General features: G+C 42.4%; 1 protein-coding gene across 2 annotated transcripts in view; it reads left to right on the forward strand.

Annotated features, from left to right (window-relative positions):
- Positions 1-24,148, forward strand: part of Fbxl20 (F-box and leucine rich repeat protein 20) — a 70,521-nt gene that overhangs the window by 25,354 nt on the left and 21,019 nt on the right. For both annotated transcript variants that reach the window (XM_026789847.1, XM_005368296.3), the window contains exons 2-6: positions 2,473-2,534; positions 15,230-15,284; positions 17,934-18,008; positions 19,519-19,613; positions 20,964-21,032. In XM_026789847.1, coding sequence (XP_026645648.1) covers positions 2,473-2,534; positions 15,230-15,284; positions 17,934-18,008; positions 19,519-19,613; positions 20,964-21,032 — 356 coding nt within the window. The remainder of the gene's footprint in view (positions 1-2,472; positions 2,535-15,229; positions 15,285-17,933; positions 18,009-19,518; positions 19,614-20,963; positions 21,033-24,148) is intronic.

A 24,148-nucleotide genomic window follows, 5' to 3' on the forward strand; every position in this document is an offset into this window, starting at 1 on the left:
GCCACCACCGCCCAGCTTAAAACATTTTTTAAATGAAGAAATTAAAGCCAAGTGGTGGTGGTGCATGCCCTTAGTTCCAGCACATAGGAGGAAGAGGCAGGTGGATCTCTGAGCTCCAGGACAGCCAGGACTACACAGAGAAACTCTGTTTTGAAAAACAAACAAACATAAGGGAAAAAAAATTAGGAAATAGAGAGATGGTTCAACAGTTAAGAAACTGTTCCTCCCGAGGCCATCCTGGTCTACAGAGTGAGTTCCAGGACAGGCTCCAAAGCTACAGAGAAACCCTGTCTCGAAGAAAAAGAAAAAAAAAACAAGAACCAAACAAACAAAAAATAAAATAAAAAGAAACTATTCTTTCTTGCTGCTGCTGGTGACACATGCCCCTAATTCGGCACTCTCGCCAGAGACAGATGGTTCAGTGAGTATAAGGCTCTCCTGGTCTACAGAAAAACCAAAAGGAGAAAAAGAAGAAGAAGAAAAGGACATTTGTCCTCACAGAGCAGCAGCTCTGATTGCCAGCACCTGCATGGGCAGTTCACAGCTGTGCAGAACTCCAGTTCCAGGGGATCAGCCTCCCTCTTCTGACCTCTGTAAGCACCAGGCATACATGTGTGCAGAAACACAAACCAGAAAAACCTCATACACGTAAATAAATCTTTAAAACGAAGGCATTATAATGGACAACAGAAAATATCTATTCAAAAGCATCAAGGAAGTAAAGGAAAAATAGCATTACTCAGATGCTCTGCTTTTAACCGCCAGCTTTACCATCAGGCTGTGACAAAGGCAGTTTTCTTACCTCTTTGAGAATCAGGCATATCCTAGAAAGGAACAAAGCAAAATCACTCATTCACCATTGAGTGCCTTGGAAGCTGGTAACAAAATCAAGTACAGCCCCCAAGAGGAAACGCCATTCTGGTCCTGTAAAGAAGCACAGGAGATGGCACTCCGGGCCGTTCAAATGGAAAGAAATAAAATAACATACTTAGAAACACGTAGACTGTGAAGCGCCTAATCAAGGAGAAATGGGTTAAACATGTCAGTCAAAAGGCATATATTGGGGGCTGGAGAGATGGTTCAGAGGTTAAGACTGCTCTTCCAGAGGTCCTGAGTTCAATTCCCAGCAACCACATGGTGGCTCACAGCCACCTGTAATGAGATCTGGTGCCCTCTTCTGGCCAGCAAGCATACAGATAGGCAGAACACTGTATACATAATAAATAAATCTTTTTTTAAAAAAGGCATATGTTTTTTAATGATTGTGACTGGGCCTGGTGGCACTTACCTTTAGTACTAGCACTTAGGAGACAAAGGCAGGTGAATCCCTGTGAGTTTAAGGCCATCATGGTCTGTGTAGTGAGTTCCAGACCAGCTAAGGCTACAATAGTGAGATTCAATAGTGGGTTTTTTTGTTACTGTTAATTTTTTTTTGTTTGTTTTGTTTTGTTTTTCGAGACAGGGTTTCTCTGTGGCTTTGGAGCCTGTCCTGGAACTAGCTCTGTAGACCAGGCTGGTCTCGAACTCACAGTGATCCGCCTGCCTCTGCCTCCCGAGTGCTGGGATTAAAGGCGTGCGCCACCATCGCCCGGCTTTTTTTTTTTTTTTTGGTGGTGTTAATTTTTTGAAAGGCTTAGGGTGTGAGAATAGATTACTGGCAGAAATCAAGGTAATCCTAAACAAATGGAGACATAATCCGGGTTTCTAGTTTGGGAACTCATTAGCTGTAGGACAGCAGTGCCCTCCGGCTCTGTGTGAATGGCACTCTCTAGTCAGTGTTCAGTGAGGATCTCTGTAGTCCTAGCTGTCCGGAAACTGCTGTCTAGATCTAGCTAGCTTTGAACTCAGATCCTTCTACCTCTGGGGTCTGTAGCAGGAGCTCCAACTGTAACTCAGAGAACAGAGAAAGTCCCTTTAACAGATCTGGGAGAGGGATTTCCGCCATTAGAGTTTAGGGAACTCTTGAGGTTGGAGGGGAGGGGTTTCTGGATTAGTGTAGGCGCTAGATTGGATATAAGGTTAAGGTAATTTAGGAAGCTGATGTATTGTCTCACCATACCTTGGGCCTTTATATCTGGTTATGGATCCCCATTGTGAGGAAGGTAATAGGACAATCTTTACTGATTGGTGGTGGAGCACACTCAGGTGGCAGAGACAGGGAGAGCTCTGAGTTTGGGACCAGTCTGGTTTATAGAGTGAGTTCCAAGACAGGCTCCAAAGCTGCAGAGAAACCCTGTATTGAACCCCTCCCCCAAAAAGAGGACAACTGTCAGCCATCAGTTCTCTCCTGATGATGGCTCCAGGGTTTGAACTAGATCACCATCAGGCTTGGCAGCATTTACCTCCTAAATCATTTTGCTGGCTCCCCACTTTTTTTTTTTTTTTTGACCTTTCTCCAGAGGGAATTGCCTCCCACCTGTGAACATGATCAAATGTTAATGCCTGATGCAATGGCTTTTTTTTTTTTAACAGATGTTCTCAAACAGTGATGAAGCTGTAATCAATAAAAAACTTCCCAAAGAACTCCTACTAAGGTACGTCTGAGCCCTAATTCTGTTTCGGTTGGTGGTGTACATCGTGCTTGCATGTTCAGCATAAACTTGTTGCTAGTGTTCTGTTCCCAGTGTTCCAGTGTCAGGAGAGACCAGCCTTCTGACACTGTCCTCTACAGATGTGTTAGGGTAAGTTCGTGGTCTTCAGTGAGTGAGACTCAACTCACAGGCTATACCTGCTTGGTCTATATTTGGAATTTTTAGTTTATTATAACAGTTTTTAAAAAATTGTTAGCAGTGTTTCAACTTAGACCTGCATATGATTTTGTATCTTGACTTTGCCTTATTGTAAGACAGAAAATTTTCAATCTTTTGAAGAAAGATTCTAGGCCATACTATTTTCCTACTCCTTTATGTTTATATTAAAATGTTACCTGCACTGGGAACTACATGGAATTATTTATTGCTCCTTGTTTTTAAAGCATTTTTATATTCCTTCTGTGGTATGGATTTAAATCCCCACCACCAACCTACCCCTTTGAGAGACAGGGTTTCTCTGTGTAGCCCTGGCTGTTCTGGAACTCGCTCTGTAGTGAGTCTGGTGTCAAACACAGAGATCCACCTGCCTTTGCCTCCTTTGTGTTTTGATTAAAGGTGTGTGCCACCAGTGCCCAGCCACTGTTTTTTTCTCTTTGAGACAGGATTTTACCATGTAGTCCAGGCTGACTGGCCTGGAATCTCACTGTATAGATCAGGCTGGCCTGGACGTGAGAGATACCATGGCCTCTGCCTCTCAAACACTGGGTTTAAAAGCGTGCGCCTGTCCTCTTGTTTTAAAAGTGAAAGCAATGGTTCTTTTCTTCCTTAGATTATATTTAGGATTAGGGTTTTACAGTGCTTTAATTTGTAGAAACTACATTGTAGCACTATCCATGACTCAAAATGCAGCCTCTAATTTAGAGATATCTCACTTAGGAATTCCCTGGGAAAAAATTGACATTTGGGGAATTATTTGCTGAGTCCCTGCACAGAATATTCTGTATTTATAGGGTATCATTACTGAGAAGGAAAATATGTTTTCTTTTGAGATTAACAAATTATTGTGCTCAAGGACAGGGCAGGACAGCGGTTTCTTCCTTCCTTTTTCTTTCTTTTGAGACAGGGTTTCTCTATGTAGCCCTGGCTGTCTTGAAACGAGCTGTGGGGACCAAACTGGCCTTGAACTCGGATCCACCTGCCTCTGCCTCCACCACAGCTGGCCAAGATAGCTGTTTCTTAGTCTTTTTGTAGACAGGGTCTCACTCTGTAGCCCTGGCTGATCTGGAGCTCACTGTGTAGACCAGGCTATCTTTGAACTGCCGGGATTAAAGGAATGTACAATCGCTCCTGACTCCTAGAGACAGATTCACAGTGACCCTCACGCTTGGAGACTCCTTTGCTTCACTCACTCACTCGGGCCCATTGCAGGAGTGCCTTAGCTGCTTGGACTAGAGTGCTTGCATACAGTATTCAGAAACCATTCAAGCTCGGTCGAATTTATGTTCCCGCCTTCTGCCTCTCTTCCTTTCCACTGTTTGTGGTTATCTGCATTTTCTTTCGGATTTCATCTCTCTAAACTTATTGCCACCCATGATTTTTTCAGGGTAAAAGTCATAAGGACCCTAAATAGTTCTTTTCATTCTGCTTTATATAGGAGACCTGATCACATGTGGGTTGTGGTATTGTGTGATGTGTTGGGGTGCCATAGACCGACAACGCTGCACAGATAAGGAGGTCTGGGTGCCATAGACAGACAACGCTGCACAGATAAGGAGGTCTGAGTCTTCTCTGCTGTCTTCCAAGCTACATGTGGCTTTCAGTCTCTTTTTGTTGGAGAATATTAGACATCATTGACATGGATGGAACCATTAGAAACCAGTCTGAACTAGACTTGGTAGCACACGCCTTTAATCCCAGCACTCAGGAGGCAGAGGCAGGTGGATCTCTGTGAGTTCAAGGCCAGCCTGGCCTACTGGAGTGAGTTCCAGGACAGCCAAGGCTTATAGAGAGAACTTGTGTAAAAAACAAGAACAAGAAAAAAATCAGTCTGCAGTGAGTGTGACTCCTCGGAGGTGGAGGAGGAATGGTCAGGAACTGAAGGTCATTCTTGGCTACATAGTAAATTCAAGACCAGCCTGGGCCAAAGACTCTTAACTCCAAACATGAAATTAAAATAAAAAATCTGAGAGTGAACATTTTCTTGTTTAATAATGAGCAATATTAATGTTCCACATCAGTCAGAGCATGAGAGGCTTTTTTTTTCCTGACCTCAGTAGTCTATTTATTTATTTATTGGTTTTTCAAGACAGGGTTTCTTTGTGTAGCCCTGGCTGTTCTGGAACTCGCTCTGTAGACCAGGCTGGCCTTGAACTCACAGAGCTCTGCCTGTTTTTTGAGACTAGTTATAGTCCTGACTGGCCTGAACCCCTGCCTGCAAAGGCCTGGGGTGTAAAGGCATGTGCCAGCACACTGGCAAGCATGACAATTCCTGGTGAGCTGTTTAACAGTTCCTCGTGTTTGGATCAATAAGCTAGCTCAGCACTTGCTACAATACCCTGATGACCTGAGTTTGAGCTCCAGAACCCATGGAAAGTAGAGAGAGAGAATGGATTACCAAGTTGTTCTCTGACCTCTACACAAACACACACACTGGCAGTGTCCTGTCTCCCTCCTGCCCCCACCACTCATACTAAATAAAAGGTTTAAAAAGACTGGAAGCCTTTAATGTTCCACTTCATCAGTCAGAGCATGAGAGGCTTTTTTTTCCTGACCTCAGTAGTCAGTCTATTTATTTATTTATTTATTTATTTATTTATTTATTTATTTATTTATTTTTTGTGTGTGTGGAAGATTTAAGGCCAAAAGGTAGTAAACTATCTTGTGAGCTCAGCTTCTGTTATCTTCATAAAGAAGGGAAGGAATGGAGGACAGCTGGCTCCTAAGATAAGAAAATACAGTTCCACTTCAGAACATGCCTCAGTTGGAGGTAAGCTCGGGTCCATAGCAAGTTCCAAGCCAGTCAGAAGTATACAAACAAACAAGATCAGAATCTCTGCTGTCTGTTTCCTTTCTTGCTCAGTACTAAGACTCAAACCTGAGGCTCTAAAAATGCTTGGCAAACACTCTGCAGTGAGCTATGGCCCTGGTCTATTTGTCTTCATTATATCCTTATGGAGGTGATTTGCTTTTGAATTTTTTTATTTGTTTGTGGTTTTTGAGACAGGGTCTCCCTTACTGTCCTAGAATACACTATGTAGACCAGGCTGGCCTCAAAACTCACAGATCACCTGACTCCTCTTCCTGAGTACTGAGATAAAAAAGTCAAGCACTACCACACCCTACTGCAGTAATTTTTAAATGAGTTTGTTTTTATTATTGCTTTTTATGTATATTTTATCATAGGGAGTGGTTTTTTTCGGTTTCTTCTGTTGGTTTGTGCTGGTTTTGAGAAAGGGTCCCCTTGTGCAAGCTTTCCCCTCTATCACCTGTTGTGGGAGCTGCAGCCGCGTTCCTGCCACCCAAGCTCCTGGTCGCCTGGCTAGCTTAGGCCCCGAAATAACAACACACAAATTGTATACTTTTAAACACTGCTTGGCCCATTATATCTAGCCTCTTCTTGGCTGACTCTCGCACCTGGACTAGCCCATTTCTAATAATGTGTGTAGCACCCCAAGGTGCACTTACCGGGAAGATTCTAGCCTACGTCCATCCTGGCTTGGAGCTTCATCGCATCTGTCCAGGAGAGGGGAGCATGGCCTCTGAGCTCACTTCCTCTTCCTCCCAGCATTCTGTTCTGCTTACTCCACCCACCTATGTTTTAACCTATGAGGGCCAAGCAGTTTCTTTATTTTTTAACCAATGACCTTCCTCCATCAATCACCCACCTCCCAAGTTCTGGGACTATAGGCCGATGCCAGCCTGCTTTTGTTTTATTGATAACAGGATCTGACTCTTTAGCTCAACCTCCTTGCCTTAGTCTCCCAAGTGCTGAGATTATAGACTAAGCCACAATACTTAGTTTATCATAGGTCTTGATAACTTGAGTTGTTTCATAAATTGTCTACTTTGCTATGTTATGGAAAGCATGTCAATTATAATTTTACTGTTTTTTTCATCATCATCATCATTTTGCTTTTTTCAAGACAGGATTTCTCTGTGTAACAACTCTGACTATCCTGAAACTCACTCAGTAAACCAGGCTGGCCTTAAACTCACAGAGATCCTCCTGCCTTTGCCTGTCTCAAAAATCAAAACAAAAACAAAAACAACTAGTATACTGAAAAAAACACTTGGTAGTTCTCAAAAAGCTAAATTTAGAGATTTCATATCATCAGCATTCCCACTTTTATAGTTATAGGATGACTAAAGGCATTCACCTCCAAGCCTGAAGACCTGTGCTTGATCCCTGGTACCCTCTACCCATCAAATAAATTAAATATAATAAAACAGTTGAGCCGGGCGGTGGTGGCGCACGCCTTTAATCCCAGCACTCGGGAGGCAGAGACAAGCGGATCTCTGTGAGTTCGAGGCCAGCCTGGTCTACAAGAGCTAGTTCCAGGACAGGAACCAAAAGCTATGGAGAAACCCTGTCTCGAAAGAAAAAAAAAAAAAAACAGTTGGAATGATTATAGCAGTATTACTAATAATAGTCAAAAAGTATAAATAGCCCAGTTTTTTTAAACTGAAGAGTAAACAGACTGGACTGTTACTTTAACTTTTTAAAATTTATTTATTTTTATTTTATATGTGCATTGATGTTTTGCCATGGGTGTTGGATCCCTTGAAACTAGAATTACAGACCATTGTGAGCTGCCATGTGGATGCTGTGAATTGAACCCAGGTCCTTTGAAAGAGCAGTCAATGCTCTTAACCACTAAGCCATCTCTCCAGCCCCCTGTTACTTTAACTTAAAGAATGACGTATTGTTAATTATTCTATTAGAGTAACATTGTAGAGATAGAATGCTCTATGACCTCTGTGTATGTTTTATTTATTTATTTATTTATTTAGTTTTTCGAGACAGGGTTTCTCTGTGGCTTTGGAGCCTTCTGTATATGTTTTAAAACATGCTAATTGAAAGAAGTCTGGGCCAGGTGGTGGTGGAACACTTGCCTTTAAGGCCAGCACTTGAGGGCAGAAATAGGTGGATCTCTGTGAGTTCAAGGCCAGCCTGGTTTACAGACTTAAGTTTCAGGACAGGCTCCAAAGCTACACAGAGAAACCCTGTCTGGAAAAAGTCAGACACAAAAGACCTTATTACTCTAGTCCCATATAGTAGGTAATGTCCATGGAGGCAGAGCACAGAGTGGTAATTTTCTGAGGCTGAGGGAGTAAGTAGTACTTGGGAATGTCTGGAAGATAGTGAGACTTTTCAGAAAACTGTGCCACATGTGTGGATGTCAAAGGACTAAATTGGGAATTGGTTCGTTCCATTCTCCGTGTGAATCCTGGGCATTGAGGTCAAATCATCAGACCTATTTGCCAGGGCCCTTACCACTGCTTAAAGGTAAAGCTTTTCTTAGCTTTTCACAAATTGAAATCTCCTTAGATACCAGATAATGTTCTGTAAGCAAATTTAATCACAGATTTTTATGACACCTTGTAGCATCCTGTACAGCAGTTAAGACAACACTAACATCTAGAACATGCAAGTTTCAGATAGTTTATTTGACCTAAAACTGTTTTCAACTGCCAGTAATTAACACTTCCAGCTCCAGCCAAACAGTATGATTATCTCATATAAAGTAATACACAGAAATAAACCAGGCTATCAGGTTGATTGGTTTAGGGATCTACAAGGTTTTAAGCAAATTTCTTCCTGTGTTCTGTGGTAACCAGCCTCATTCTGGCTCCAAAGCTGCTTTTCCTTACAGGTACATAATGGCTGCCAGCAAATACTGGATTACTGTCTTTGCTTGTTCACTTTGGGTACAGTATATTAATATTGATCCCTAGTAAAGTCTTTTCTTGAATCTTAGCCAGTTAGCCTAATCCTGAAAGCAGTCACTGAAGAATGGGGCCCAGTGAAGGAGCCTGAGTTTCCTTCAGTTAGGGTTCCCCAAGTGTGATTTCCCTCAGCAGGCTCTTGATAGACTTCAGATAGCACAAAGACGTGTGCTGGTATGACAGTGTCTGGGCCTAGATAAAATGTATAATGACCAGAGGTTGGTTTTTCAAGAGTTTTAGAGACCAGAAAGTCAAGGTGTTGCTTTCTATAGAGAGAAGAAGGGGCCCTGGTGGTGATCTTCTCCCTAGATTCTAACAGTCAGACAGAAGAGGGGCAGCTGGAGATGTCCTTCTCGGTACATTGTAACGGTCAGAAGAGGGGGCCCCTGGAGATGACCTTCTCGGTACATTGTAACGGTCAGAAGAAGGGGGGGGGGGGCTGGAGATGATCTTCTCCGTACATTCTAACAGTCAGAAGAACGGCCCCTGGAGATGATCTTCTCGGTACATTGTAACAGAAGAGGGGTCACTGGAGGTGATCTTCTCGGTTACATTGTAACAGACAGAAGAGGGGCTATCCTTCCCCCCCCCCCAAACAAGGTTTCTATTGTGTATCCTTGGCCATCCTGGAACTCACTCTGTAGACCAGACTGGCATTGAACTCACAGATTCACCTCCCTCTGTTTCCCCGGTGCTGGGATTTAAGGTGTGCACCACCACTGCCCAGTGGTTCACTCTTTTATAAGGACCTTAACCCTGATAAAAGCACTATTGTTCTTCCTTATAAGCTAACTACCTCTCAAAAGTTCCAATATAAGCTACAGAGAAACCCTGTCTCGAAAAACCAAAAAAAAAAAAAAAAAAAAGTGTTCCAATATACTTTCTGTTGTTTGGTGTTTGAGAAAAGTTTTACCAGGCTTAAGGTCTAAACTCTTATAGCTGTCATTGGCAGTACATTTCTACATGGGTTTTAGAATAGAAATTAAAACTTTGGTTGTATTTCTTGTGAGTTCATAGCGTATAAGTAATCTTTTGCTTTGCTTGTTTGTTTTGTTTTTTGAGATATGATTGGCCTAGACCAAGATGGCCTCAAACTCAGAGTTGGTTGTATACGCCTTTAATCCAGCACTAGGGAGTCAGAAGCAGGTGGATCTCTGTGAGTTTGAAGTCATCAGGACAGCTATGACTGTGTAGAGAGATCCTGTCTCAAAAACAAACTCCTTGAGTCCATCTGCCTCTGCCTCTTGGTTTTTTTTTTTTTTTTTTAAATTTGGGTGGTTTTGCCGGGCGATGGTGGCGCACGCCTTTAATCCCAGCACTCGGGAGGCAGAGGCAGGCGGATCTCTATGAGTTCGAGACCAGCCTGGTCTACAAGAGCTAGTTCCAGGACAGGCTCCAAAACCACAGAGAAACCTTGTCTCGAAAAACCAAAAAAAAAAAAAAAAAAGAAACAAGAAAAGGGCATAGGGTCCCCTAAAACTGGGGTTACAGACATTGTGAGAATAGTGAAAATAGTCTTTGTTCTAATTGTGGATCAGAGATAATTTTCTGTGTTTCAAGTGAACAAGATTTATTATTTTTATTGAAAAATAAGAATTCTAATAACTGTGCCTTTACCTCAGTAAAACAGTATCCTACCTTTTTTTGTTTGAGATATGTTCCCACTGTATAGCTCTGGCCATCGTGGAACTCAACTATGTAGATCAGGCTGGCCTCACACTCAGAGATCCACTTACCTGTCCAGTGCTGAGATCACAGGTATGCAGCACCATACCCGGTGGCTTGTCCTACTTTTGCATTTCCTCAAGGAAGAAAAAAAATACTCTAGGAGCTTCCTGATAATTGAACACAAGATCAGTCTGAGAAGGGAGCTCCTAGAAAGGGCATGGGAGCGCTGCTTTTTCTGTAGCCTTTGTATCTGTTCATTGTGTGCTTCGTGATCATCATTACAGTGGACCTGTCGGTATAACACCCGTTTACCACTTACGCATTCCTTAACCACAGAACTTGGTTGTGATGGCTTTGGAATAGAAAATGGCATTGCTAATGGCCCAATATGGTCAAAAAGACATGTCATTAGTACTCCTACAGCACATTATTTTTACTTTATGTGCCTAGGTGTTTTGTACCACATGTGCACAGTGACTATAGAGGCCAGAAGAGGACATAAAATCTTCTGGGACTGGAGTTACAAGTAGTTGTGAGTTGTCATGTGGGTGCTGAGACTCAAACCAGTGCTTTTGTTTTATGCTATTTTTTTAATGTGTGTTTTGTCTTTATGTTTGTATGTGCACCATTGGCATGTCTGGTGTCCTCGTCGAATCCCCGGAAATTGGAATTATATATGGTTGTGAGCCACCATGTAGATGCTGGGGTTGAACCCAGGTTCTCTGCAAGAACAAGTGCTCTTAACCTGTGAGCCATCTCTCAGTCCCTCCTGCTTTAACTTAGAGCAATAGATCTTCTCCAGGCAGTTCAACATAATAATATAGTTAGTAAAGTTATAATCAGTGGTGTAGTTTGGATCTTGAATATCTTCCAAAGACCCATGTGGTGAAGACTTGGTCCTTTGTCCTTGACTCTGTTAGGTGGTAGGACCCCAGTGGAAGGACTTTAGATTTTTCAGGGTGTGCCCTTGATGGGGGAATATTGGGTTCCTGGCCACTTCCTGTGTTTCTCTGTGCTTCCTGGCTACATATTTCCCCCATGCTGCACCCCACCTCACCAATGGTCTAAGCATCTACACAGCCAAGTAACCACGGTGAAATTATGATTGTTACTTTTTTTTTTCCTTGAGAAAGTACAAAAATAGGGTGAGCTGCCGGGCATGGTGTTGCACACCTGTGATCTCACACTGGGCAGTGAGGGAGGTCTGACACAAGCATACACTGGAGAACTGAATATACTTTGTAAGGTGTAAACTGAGTCAGGCTCACACACCGACTGAATGCCATTGTGACTAAAATAATGGTGCTGAGAGTATCTAGTTAACAAGTGATCAGATGGCAGGTGTCGCCTCTCCAGATACATGACAAGAGGATCATTTCAAAAGCATGAGAAAGCTGGGCATGGTGGCACACACGTTTAACCCCAACACAGGAGGCAAAGACTGGGATTTTAAGACCACCCTGGTCCACAGAGTGAGAGTACTGAGACAACCAGGGCTACTTGGAAAGACCCTGTCTCAGCCTCCCTTCCTCCTAACAAAGACACGAAACCACAGGAGGTGAGCCAACAGCACAGCTTAGGCTTATCAGTTGATCCAGGTTTGATTCCCAGCACCCATGTTGTGGCTCCCATACATCAGTTCCAGAGGATAGCATGCCTTCTTCTAATGCCCATAGGAACCAGGCATATAGGTTGTACATGTATTTGGGTCAAACAATCGTACTCAGAAAATGAAATAAATACGAAAGGAAACATGTGAGCTGGAGGTGGAGCACTTGGCTCGAAGGTAGTCAGACCTGTGTGAGTTGGAGATCAGCCAGGGCTACATAGTGAAACCGTGTCTCAGGAAAATGACATCAAACACATGAGATAGCCAGGTGTGCATCCGTAATTCCAGCAGTTAGGAGACAGAGGCAAGAGAGTTACCCATTAGTTTGAGGCCAGCCTGCTTGCTGCTGCTTTTTTTTTAAACTTTATTTAATTTTATGAATGAGTGCTCTGCATGTGCACTTGCATGCTGGAAGAAGGCATCAGATCCTGTTGTACATGTCGTGAGCCACCATGTGGGTGCTGGGAATTGAACCCAGGACCTGTGGAAGAGCAGCCTGTGCTCTCAACCACTGAGCCCCTCTCTTCAGCTCCTGCTGCTGCTTTTTACACTTTCTGTACTTTATCCTCCTCTCTCTCTAGGGGCTAGTGGGAAAGGGTGTGTATGTGCTTCTGGAGATCAAACTCAGGTCCCTGAGCATGCATGACAATCACTTTACCAAGCTGCTACCCAGACCCTAGTTTTCATTGTATTGTCTCATCAAAGTTCTTTTCTGGGCTTTTGTTCGGGTATTCTGCTGACACTTCAGGATATAGAGCAGCTATGTTTACTCACCCTCTTGCTCCTGTCCTTCTAACTCAGTTATCAGTCTCTTTTTTGAGACAGGATTTCTCTGTAGCTTTGGAGCCTGCCCTGGAACTAGCTTTGTAGACCAAGCTGGCTTCAAACTCTCAGAAATCTGCCTGCCTCTGCTTCCCGAGTGCTGGGATTAAAGGTGTGTGCCACCACTGCCCAGCCTTCAGTTATCAGTCTCTTATGTGGAACAAATAAAAAGGTGTCAGAAATCTAAGATGATCCTGGTAGTTCAGGTATGTGAGCCCAATCATTTGGAAGACTGAGGTAGGAAAAATCACAAATTCAAGCCTGCTAGGGATCCAGGGTGGGTTTATGGCATCCTGAGACCCTGTCTCAAATTGTGAAGAGGACTGTGGACTAACACAGCACAGCCTTCAGATAAGGGAAATTTCTTGTAACAATTCAGTGCTATTGTTAGTTTTCCTTTTTTCTTCTTGACACCACGTAACTATCTGAATCATCCAAACCACTTTCTGCAACTGGGGGGCACGGTGTGTCCTGGTAATTCAGCATTCTGGAAGATGAGGTGGAAGGGTCAGCTATATCGTGAAGTCCTGCCCTACAGAAGCAAGAACAAGAAAGGAATGATGGCGTCAGAACCAAAAATACTTAAACTGTGATACTGAAAGAAGACATAGCTGGGCGGTGGTGGCACACGCCTTTAATCCCAGCACTCACTTGTGAGGCAGAGGCAGGGGGATCTCTGAGTTCGAGGCCAGCCTGGTCTACAAGAGCTAGTTCCAGGACAGGCTCCAAAACTACAGAGAAACCCTGTCTCGAAAAACAAAACAATAAAACAAAAAAGAAGAAGACATAAAGCCCAGTGGGAAAGTAGTCAGAAACAGACTTTCAGCACACACACACACACACACACACACACACACACACACACTGCCTTCAATGACTTGTGACAGAGGCACCTTGCAGGGAATTCAGTGATGTTGGGAAAACATGATTCACACTCAACAGGTGACATTGAACTGGAGAGTATGAATGTGGTTCAGTGGTAACTCATGAGACGCATGTTCAACACCCTGTGCTGGTACCCAGCAGCACACCCCCAGAATGAAACTAGACTCTTACCATATACCATATACAGTGTCGACCTCAAATAGAGCCTCCCCAAAAAACAAAGCATGAGCTAAAATTATAAACGTTTTAGAATAAAACATTGGGGGAAGACTTCACAACATAATACCTGACAATGATTTCTTGAGTATAAAACCACACACTCAGGAAGTGAAAGAAAACTATGTGACTTGTTCTGCATCATAATATAAAACTTGCACATTTTGCAGCAATAAGGCAAGCCTAAGAACGGAAGAAACCACTTACACATAGAAAAAGTGTAGTCTCGAGTGCACAAAGAACTTCACAGTGCGGCCACAAAGCCCTCAAAATAAGCAAATGGCCAAGCACATCATGGCGAGGTGACTCAAATGAAGTACCTGGGAGCCAAGGCACTAAAAGTGTCCTGAGTTTGAGGCCAGCCTGGTCTACAGAGTGAGATTCTGCCTCCAAACACCCACCACAAGGCACAGAGAAATACCAGTTCTTATCTCATAGCCTTTAGTGTAGCTGCTAAAAAACAAGAAGTAATGAACATTAACAAAGATAGGCAGTTGGATCATTTTTGTACTGGTATAGGTGTTTAAAATGGTACAGCTGATAGAAACAGAATTCTGCTCTTGGGTATATATCTGAAACATTTGAAATCAGGGACTCATGGATATTTGTGTCCTTGGGAACAGAATTCATAGTAACAGTTGGGAAAGTAACACTAGTATCTGTGAATGAATGTATAGAATACAGTGTATATATATATGTATGTATGTATGTATGTATGTATGTATGTATGTATGTATATTGAACTAGTATTTAACCTTACAAAGGAAATAATAGCAAGTACTTTGCCCAGAGAGAAAGTACAATGGTGGTTGCCAAAAGGTGCAAGGGAGATAGATAATGGGGAATTACTGTCTAATAAAAAGTTTCTCTTTTGACAAGATAAAGTGGTAGAGATTGCATAGTAAGGGCCAGTGCTTAATGCTCTTGAACTATACGCTTTGTATAATTAGGTCAGAGGCTGGCCCTCAACTGCTATGTCTTTCATTGTGGGCAGTTATTTTATTTGTTTAAAAGAACTGCTTCTAGCCGATGGAGGTGTTCATGTGTGTATGAAATTGAGTGTTATCATTACAGGCTAAATCCATGAGAAATTTCTCCATTTTTTTTCAAGACAGGGTCTCTCTATAACAGCCCTGGCCGTCCTTGGAGCTAGCTCTGTAAACCAGGTTGGCCTTGAACTCTGCCTGCCTCTGCCCCCCCCCCCATCCTGAGTGCTGGTGCAGGTGCCACCACTGCCCAGCTGTTTGGGCATGGAAAGAGGTGTGGGCAGAGACAAAAGAGTATACTAGAGGGATGACTAAAGCAGTGTACAATGATATACATAAATTAAATTATAATGAAACCTATTAAAGTTTTTAAACACTAAAACTTTAAAAAAAAACCATAGATAAAGTGTTTGCACACCTGTAAGCCTAGCCCTCCAGAGGCTGTGGCAAGAGGATCAGGAGTTCAAGGTCATCCTGATCAACCCGGGGGTGGGCAGGAAAGAATAAGTGAGACAGGGTGTAAGAGTGAGAGAACTGATAGTTTGTTGCCTCTCTTTTCTTCTTAGGATTTTTTCTTTCCTGGATGTTGTTACCTTGTGTCGCTGTGCTCAGGTCTCCAGGGTAAGATGGCTGGCACGGTTAGAGGGACTTTTCCTGGCTCTGAGGCTGATAGCTTCTGGAGCTGACTGGTATTTTAGGTGTTATTTGTATATTCTACAAAAGATACTATTTTACTCCAAGTACGCCATCTGTCCCATATGGTTCTATGATGGGTTCTGTTTTATGTATTATTCCTAACATTTATATATTATAAACATTGAAAGCATTGACTCAGCTAATGGTAACAAAGCTTGATTCAACAAAATGTAGCAAAATTATAATTTCCTGTGTTTATAGTTCTTTTTACAATGGCACATAGACATGCATACGTCTATATTAGACTCTTGAACATCTAATTCTTGTTATCTCCACATAGTCTTTCTTCCAAACATGACAGGAAAGAAGGCAAAAGTTGCAGAGTAGACCAGCATTCTTGTTTTTTTTTTTTTTTTTCGAGACAGGGTTTCTCTGTGGCTTTGGAGCCTGTCCTGGAACTAGCTCTTGTAGACCAGGCTGGTCTCGAACTCACAGAGATCCGCCTGCCTCTGCCTCCCGAGTGCTGGGATTAAAGGCCTGCGCCACCACCGCCCGGCTAGACCAGCATTCTTGAAGATCCCATAAAATATTGTTTCTGTGTTAGGTGGGCGCAGGTGTCTTCTTCAACCACCAGTGTAACTCCTGCTGCACTGTATACGGAAATCAAACCTTAGTGTGGAAATTTCCCCTTTATGGTAATTTAAACTAATTTTTCCATCCTGATAGCCATACTTGTTTGCACACCATTTTGGAAATAAGCGGTGTTGTGCTGCTTTATGCTGTGCGGTCTGCAAGTGCAAGCATTGTTCTTACAAGTGAGCAATTTCTCTTTCTGACTCCATGTGAGCTGAAGTCATCATCCAAGGTGCTCACAAGAGAGTTTTAACTGTGGTTTTCTTTTAAGGAAAGAAGGGAACTGCGCCAAATGTCATTAAGTCCGGACGGCTGGTGCATTGGTGTCTGTTGTTCTCGGGAGTTAGGGATTGTATTGGGGGAAGGTGTCTGCTCTTGCAGTGCTGGGGAGTGTCCAGTGCCTGGCATACACTGGGCCAGGCCTAACCCTGAGCCATGCTGCCAACACTTTGAGGGTTTTCTGTTTTGTTTTGTTTTTTAATGCAGACTCTAGGGAGGAACCTGTCATTCCTAATTTTAGGCTACATGCTTCCTGCTCCCTGAAGAACCTGGCAAGGACTAGCACACAATCAGAGATATATTTAGTTCAAGAATCTCTTAAACATGTGGTTTTTAAGAGTTTTATTTATTTCTTTTGTAGCTAGCTATTTAAAAGAAAGAACAAAACAAAACAAACAAACCACTGGAAAAATGTGTAGCCACAAAGAGAGAAGTGACGTTGGCCACGTGAGAACCTGACCTAGTTTTAGAATAGCTTCTTGCTTACCACCACGCCCCAACATGTTTCTAATGACCTTATGGTGGTTACCCTTGGTTTCTCAGAATATCTAGAATTAGATTTTGAAAATTTTAAACAAAAGTGAGACATGGTAGCCCAAGCTCTTAATCACAACACTTGGGAGGCAGAGTTCAAGGTCACCCAGGGCTATACAGTGAGACTTGGTATAAAAAAAAATTGTTTCTCAGAAAAATGACTGTAAATATAACCTACATTAAATTGCTTCTTAAATTTGTCATAATAAAGAATATTCTAAAGCTGGGTGGTGGTGCCACATGTCTTTAATCCTAGCATTTGAGAGACAGAGACAGATGGGTCTCTCTGAATTCAAGGCTAGCCTGGTTTACAGAGTATGAGTTCCAGGACGCCCAGAGTTATACAGAGAAACCCAGTCTCAAAATAATAAATAAATAAATAAATAAATAAATAAATAAATAAATAGGAAGGAAGGAAGGAAGGAAGGAAGGAAGGATACTTTAGAGTTAGAGCTGGCTATAGTGGCTCATACCTTTAACCCTGGTACTTGAGTATCTTAGGTTGGAGGACACCCCTGGGCTGCATAGTGAGACCTTGTCTCAGACACACACACACAATAGACTGTACATTTATTGTTCTGAACAGTACTTGGCTTTTGTTATTTAATTAGGGGAAGCTTTTAAAGTCTTTAAAATACCAAGTGATCCACAACAAATTATCTCTTACTGAAATCATTTCTCACCCAATCCTGAGTGCTGAAAAGATTAACAAATGTTCTTGCTGCCTCTAGTATACGAGATGACTAAACAGTTTGCAGTATTAAAATTACCTGAGTCCAGGGCCTGGCATCCTAGGGCTGAGGAGGCCGAAGCAGGGTGCAGCTCGGTGGTAGATGCTCACCTAGCATGTACAAGGCCCGGGGTTATGGGTCCCCAGCATGACAAGCAATAAAACAAAGCTGTCGCTGAGTCAGATCGGACAGGATATTGATTAATTATAAAGCATACCTGCGTGAGAACATTGATGATAAGGAAAAGACAATTAGAGAGAAAGACTGTGTCCCAGGCTCACTGCCACTACCTCAGCACCGCACCACCATGCTGCAAGTGCTCACAGATGTTATTCAGGGGACTGAGGGAGGTTTTGGTTAGTCTCATTACTTGTTAGTTGAAGTGTGAATTTAAACATTGCCAGTTTCTGTTTTCATTTCGACCTCTGCTCATTCTTTCTCTTTTTATTCAAATTAGGCCTGGAATGTCCTGGCTCTGGATGGCAGCAACTGGCAGCGAATTGACCTGTTTGATTTCCAGAGGGATATTGAGGTATAATTACGTGGTGTGTGGCCCCATTTATTTCATTAGTAGTTACAGTATTATTCCTAGACATATTAATCTTTTTTTTTTTCACTGAAGAAATTATTTTTGGTACAGCTGAACTTCACGAAAGCCTCCAGTGTCCTCTGGATTTTCTGAAGTGGACATGGTGACACTGACTTAAGTTTCAGCAGTCAGGCTGATCAGGATGGGTCTGCGGCCATTCTGGCTGCACAGTGAGCCTGTGGATCCAAACATGCAGCAGCTTGTTTGGGAAGAGAGTAGAAGGATTCAAACCCAGGGCCTCGTGCATAATTATTAAATTGTTTTTAACTAATGAGAGGTGATTTTCGTGCATGTGGGTTTACTTTTTCATTTAATTTTTAGTATGGCCTGTTAACTCTAAATAGAAAAGTATAACTGCATCCAGGCAAGCACATGCCTATAATCCCAGCACTTAGAGACAGAGCCCAGAAGAGCTGAAAGACGTTCAAGGTCAGGGTGGGAGATGACTCAGTAGATAAAGTCCTTGCTGTGCAAGCATGAGGACCTGGGTTCAGAGCCCCACCATCTATGTACAAGTGAGGAGTGGAGGTACTCCAGACTGAGGGGAGGGGAGACGAAGACAGGTGCATCCTAGGAGCTTGCTGGCTAGCCACTGTACCATAGTGGAAGCTCCAGGTTCAGGAGAAGCCCTATTTCAAAAAATAGAATGAAGAAACAGAGATGAAGGCCTGTTTACATATGCACAGACCACACAGTTCAATTTCATCCTCAGCTGCGCAATAATCACACACACCAGCCTTGACTACAGGAGATGTGTCTCAAAATTAACAACAGTGGGGCTGAAAAGATGACTTGATGGCGGAAGTCACAAAATAATTCCACACTAGTTCAGAATTATGAATAATAAAGGGTTATTTATTTAGGGGAGACTTATAGATCACTGTCCTAGATAACAGTCCTCTGCACCAACAGGGAACAGAAACAGAGTCTAGCAGCCAGAAGTGAGAGCCAGAAGCAAGAGAGTGAGCGCAGGCTTTTTACAGCTGCATTTATAGTATAAGAGACCATGCCCAAGTGGGCTCATCAGATAAGAGCACTGGCTGCTCCTCTAGAGGATCCTCAGCACCCACATGGTATAGCTCACAACCTTCTTTAACCCAGTTCAGGTAATCAGTCTCCCTCTTCTGGCCTCCACAGGCACTGCACTGCACACATGTGATACACTGCATACGTGCAGTGCACAGGCATACATGCAATCAGAATCCATGCACATAAAATTAAAAAAAAATAAAATAACCCGCTAACATTATGGTGCATTTACACCACAATTCTCTGATCTTGTAGATATATATGCTTTAAAAACCTGACCCACAGAATCATTCAGCAAGATGGTTCCTGCTCACTGAGCTCTTGCTGTGTGCAAAGCTTTATGGTGAGTCCTTGTGGAGGAGAGTATGTGTTCTTGTCAAAAGAGTAACATAGGCCATCTTTTTGCTTAACTGTCTCTTTATAGGGTCGGGTAGTAGAAAATATTTCAAAACGATGTGGAGGCTTTTTACGAAAGTTAAGTCTTCGTGGGTGTCTTGGAGTAGGAGATAATGCATTAAGGTAAGAAAATATAGCTGTTTCAAAAATAACTTTCAACCTCTTAGATTGAAATGAAGACAGCACCATCTCACTCAGAAAGGCTAAAGTAGCTTTTAAGTTTCTAAGCTGTTAAAAATGTAAGCATATACGTTGGTTATAACAAAATATCTGATAGGAAGTGAGGACCCAGGTGTAGTAGTGTACTCTAGAGTTAGCATGTTCGGGAAGGAGACTCTGAGTTTGAGTCAGCCTGTGCTACACAGCAGGTAGAATAGAAAAGCTCTCTACATTAAAACAGTTCTTTGGGGGGCCTTAAGTAAGTCATTTTTTAGGCTTTTGTTAACTCAAAGATCAACCTTTAATCCTAGAAATTAAGAGGTTAAGGCAGAAGGATTGCAAGTTCAGGGCCAACCAGGGCTATGCAGTGAGACCCTTCTGAGAATACTAAAAAAAGAAACATTTACAGCTTTAAAGAGCTTTTTTTTTTTTTTAGATTTATTTATTTTGTATACAGTGTTCTGTCTACATGTCTGCCTGCAGGCCAGAAGAGGCCACCAGATTTCATTACAGATGGTTGTGAGCCACCATATGGTTGCTGGGAATTGAACTCAGGACCTTTGGAAGAACAATCAGTGCTCTTAACCTCTGAGCCATCTCTTCAGCCCCTTAAAGAGCATTGTTGTGGGAAATTAATTTTCTTCTTATTCACACCCCACACAACAGATGTATAGTTTGTTTTTCCTCTGCCTAGCATCCAGTTCATTGATTTTGCAGATACTGGATGTTTCCATTTAACCTGGGCACTATCTAGTTAGATCGGCCCCAGTAGTCAGTCTCTGCGGGAGATGCCAGTCGGAAGTCGCACGCACATTACTGTGTACAAATCAGGTGTTTATGACGCGTCTCAGATTTGCTAGTTTGCTAGAATGAGTCCCATAATTGAGGAACATCAGGTTCAATTCAGTTCCATTATAAAGTGCATGAATGAGTAGCCGTAGGAAGTGCTACACGGGGCAAGGTTTAGACGAGACAGGACCACAGGAACATCTGTCGTTCTGGAGCTGGGGCCCACCACCCTCTCCGCACAGCCACCCAGAAGTTCTGGTCCCATTTTCAGTGGCTTTATGGAGGTGTATTACAAAGACATGAATAACCAATATGAGAGCAAATGCTACTGCTCTGACCTGTCACTCAGGAAATTCAAGGGGCTTAAGACTTTTATCCTAGAAGCTAGGAGTGAAAACCAAGTGTGTATTTTGCATATTATGGCATCATGGGTGCCAACAACCAGTATTGCCAGTGGTGATGCCTTTTTATATCTAGAGTTTTGCTCATCTTATTTATAACTTTAATTTTTCTTTCCCTATAAAGGACTTTTGCCCAAAATTGTAGGAATATTGAAGTACTGAATCTAAATGGGTGTACAAAGACAACAGATGCGTAAGTATTGAGTTTCAGAGTGTGCACCATCCATAGTCCGTAGTCTGTCCTACTCTAGCTGTGACTGGCTGTAGGCATTGAGTGATTCGTTTTCTTGACTATGAATGAGTTTTTGTTGGACTTACGATGCTAGGGACGAACCCAGGGCCTTGCAGTGTACCTCTACGCCGTGTCCCTAGTCCAAGAAGAATCTTAAAAAGAAAGTTATTGAAAGTAGAAGTGAAACAGGAAGCTTATTTTGAACTCATCTTTGATACTTAAAATGCAACTTGAAACTGCAGTTAATGTACGCACTGTAGGGCTAATTATCAAAAGACACATAGCAGATAATTCTATAAAAAGATTAAAATCATAAACACAGATGTAAACAGCTAATAAAATTAAAAGAAAATGTCTGTGGGGTGAAGAGATGGCTCAGCGGTAAGAGCACTGACTGTTCTCCAGAGGTCCCTGGTTCTGTTCCCGGCACTCACATGGCAGCTCACAATGTCTGTAACTCCAGTTCCAGGGTGATCTCACAGATGACACCTTCACACCAGTGCATATAAAGTTAAAAATCATAAAGAAAATTCTAAAAAAAAAGAAAATGACTGCCTGTCATTCACGATATAAAAAAAGTTGATATAATATAGAATATTATACATTCTATAATATTATAGAATATTCTAGTCACAATAGAATGCACAAGCAGACAGAAAAGCTTCCTCTGAGGGGTACCCTTTGGTAGTAATGCAAATCAAACCTCACTTGAACACAGTGTAGAGAAGTTGTCAGGTGAGGCCATGGAAGTGTGTTGACAGTTATGAACTCGGTTGGTTACGGAGTTCCCATTCAAAATGTACTCCTGCAAAGATGAATCTTTGAAGCCACTTGAGAGAAGTAAACGCCTAGAGCACAGAATGTATGTTTTGTGTTTTAGTCCTCTTCTCTGAGGTCACGCTCATGGAGACTGAAGCAGGAGGACTAGTTTGAGGCTGAGGCCAGCCAGGCTACCATGAGACCCTGTCTCAAAAACATGAAAAGAAGGCTGAACAGAAGGCTCAGTGGTTAAGAGCACTACCTGCTCATCTAAAGGTCCTGAGTTTAATTCCCAGCAACCACATGGTGGTGGCTCACAACCATCTGTAATGAGATCTGGTGCCCTCTTCTGGCCTGTAGGCATGCATTTAGGTAGAATACTGTATACACAATAAATAAATAAATCTTTAAAAAAAAACATGAAAAAGACTGAGATGTAAGAACACTTACCTAGAATCTATAAGGCCTTGAGTTTGATCTCAGTACCACAACAAACACAGAGTAAAACAATTACAAAGCTCTGCGGTAGATTATATGCTGCATGCCTCAGGCCTGGGTTTGGTCCCTAGCACTGAGTTTTATTAATAAGTATTATTTCTAAACTGATTGGGGTTTTTCAGAAAACTTAAGTTTTTTTTTCCTTTAAGATTAATTTATTAGCCGGGCGATGGTGGCGCACGCCTTTAATCCCAGCACTCAGAGGCACAAGCAAGCAGGTCTCTGTGAGCTGGAGTCTAGCCTGATCTGCGTAGCAAGATCTAAGCCCTGAAGGGCTACATAGTAAGACACTGTCCCTCCAAAATATACATAAACAAAAGAATGGAAAATGTTGTCTCTGCATACAGAATGTTCTACCCAGTAATTGGAGAATACACATGGTTTTCTGTCACACTTAGAGCATAGTCCTGAGTAGACCATAGTCCGGTGACTAAACAAGATTAATAAATAACGAACAGTGTTCTCTCCACAACTAAAGAGCTAAACTAGAGGTCTTCAACAGACGAAAAAACTCTCAAGTCTTTTGAGTAGAATGGAAATAAGTAGCAAGGCATAAAGATTCCTTACCTATTGTCTTTGCACTTGGGAGGCTGAGGCAGGAGTATTTCCTTGAGTTTCAGAACAGCTTTGGGTATAGTGATTACCCAGCTTGTGTAAGTCCATGAAACTATCTCAAAATAGAAAAATTAAATGTAACTTCACATATTATAAAAGGGTCATTTTCTTTTAACAGAATAAGCATAAAAATATAAAACCAAGCCAGGCATGGTGGCTTTAATTCCAACACTTGGGAGGTAGAGACAGACAGATCTCTTGAGTTCGAGGACAGCCTGGTCTATAGAGTGAGTTCCTAGGCAGCTAGGACTATGTAGAGAAATCTTGTTTCTTTTTTTTAAACCAACAACAACAAAACCATGCAACCATTCTTAATTTGTGAATAGTCTTAGGAGACTTTAAGCAGGCATCAATGCAAAATAACTGAATTGTTTACTCACAGAAACCGAAAGAAATACTATTTTAAGTGATTAATTTTAGGGAATTTCCCCAGTTTATGCATGGCTAACAAGGGAGTGCACACTGGCACCCAGGGTTGAGGTTGGAGAATTAAGGCACTCTGTGCTCCATGGCGAGTACCAGGCTGTCCAAGGCTATGTAACTCAAACAAGCCTGCATGGGAAACTAAGGTAGCAGGAAGGAAAGTTCAGGTCTCACGTAGGGTGCAGAGTGAGTTCAAGGTCAAATTGAGTAAATTGAGTAGCTCAGTGGTACTCTGTCACAAAAAAAAATAAAATATCTAGATATATAAGAGACACAAATCAGTGATAGAACACCACCCTCTCAATGTAAGACCCTCGGTGTAATCCCCAGTACAGATGTGCTATTGTGTTAACTCTCTGTAGCCCAGTCTAGCCCAAAACCCTTTGTCTGGGATGATGGGTGTGGGCGATGTGGGGGTGTTCGGCTCCTAGCACCACATCCAGCTCCAGGAGATCTGATGCCTCACAAACATGCACACGTAATTCCGAGTTGGTCGTGTACACCTGAAACCATAGCACTTTGAGAGCCAAAGGTAAAAGGGGTCAGGAGAGCAAGGCCAGCTAGCCTCAACTATGTAAGATGCGAAAGTTATTTTGCCATGCGTGGTGATACATGTCAATGCAGACAAGGCAGGTGAATATCTAGATTCAAGGCCCGCCTGGTCTTCATAGTAAGTTCCAAGATAGCCAGGGCTACACAGAGAACATAGAGAAATTGATTTTTTTGTTTGTTTGTTTTGATACAGGATTTCTTTCTTTTTTTTTTTTTTTTTTTTTTCGAGA

Source organism: Microtus ochrogaster, unplaced genomic scaffold (genome assembly GCF_000317375.1).
Source record: "Microtus ochrogaster isolate Prairie Vole_2 unplaced genomic scaffold, MicOch1.0 UNK31, whole genome shotgun sequence".
NCBI classification, from domain to species: Eukaryota; Metazoa; Chordata; class Mammalia; order Rodentia; family Cricetidae; genus Microtus; species Microtus ochrogaster.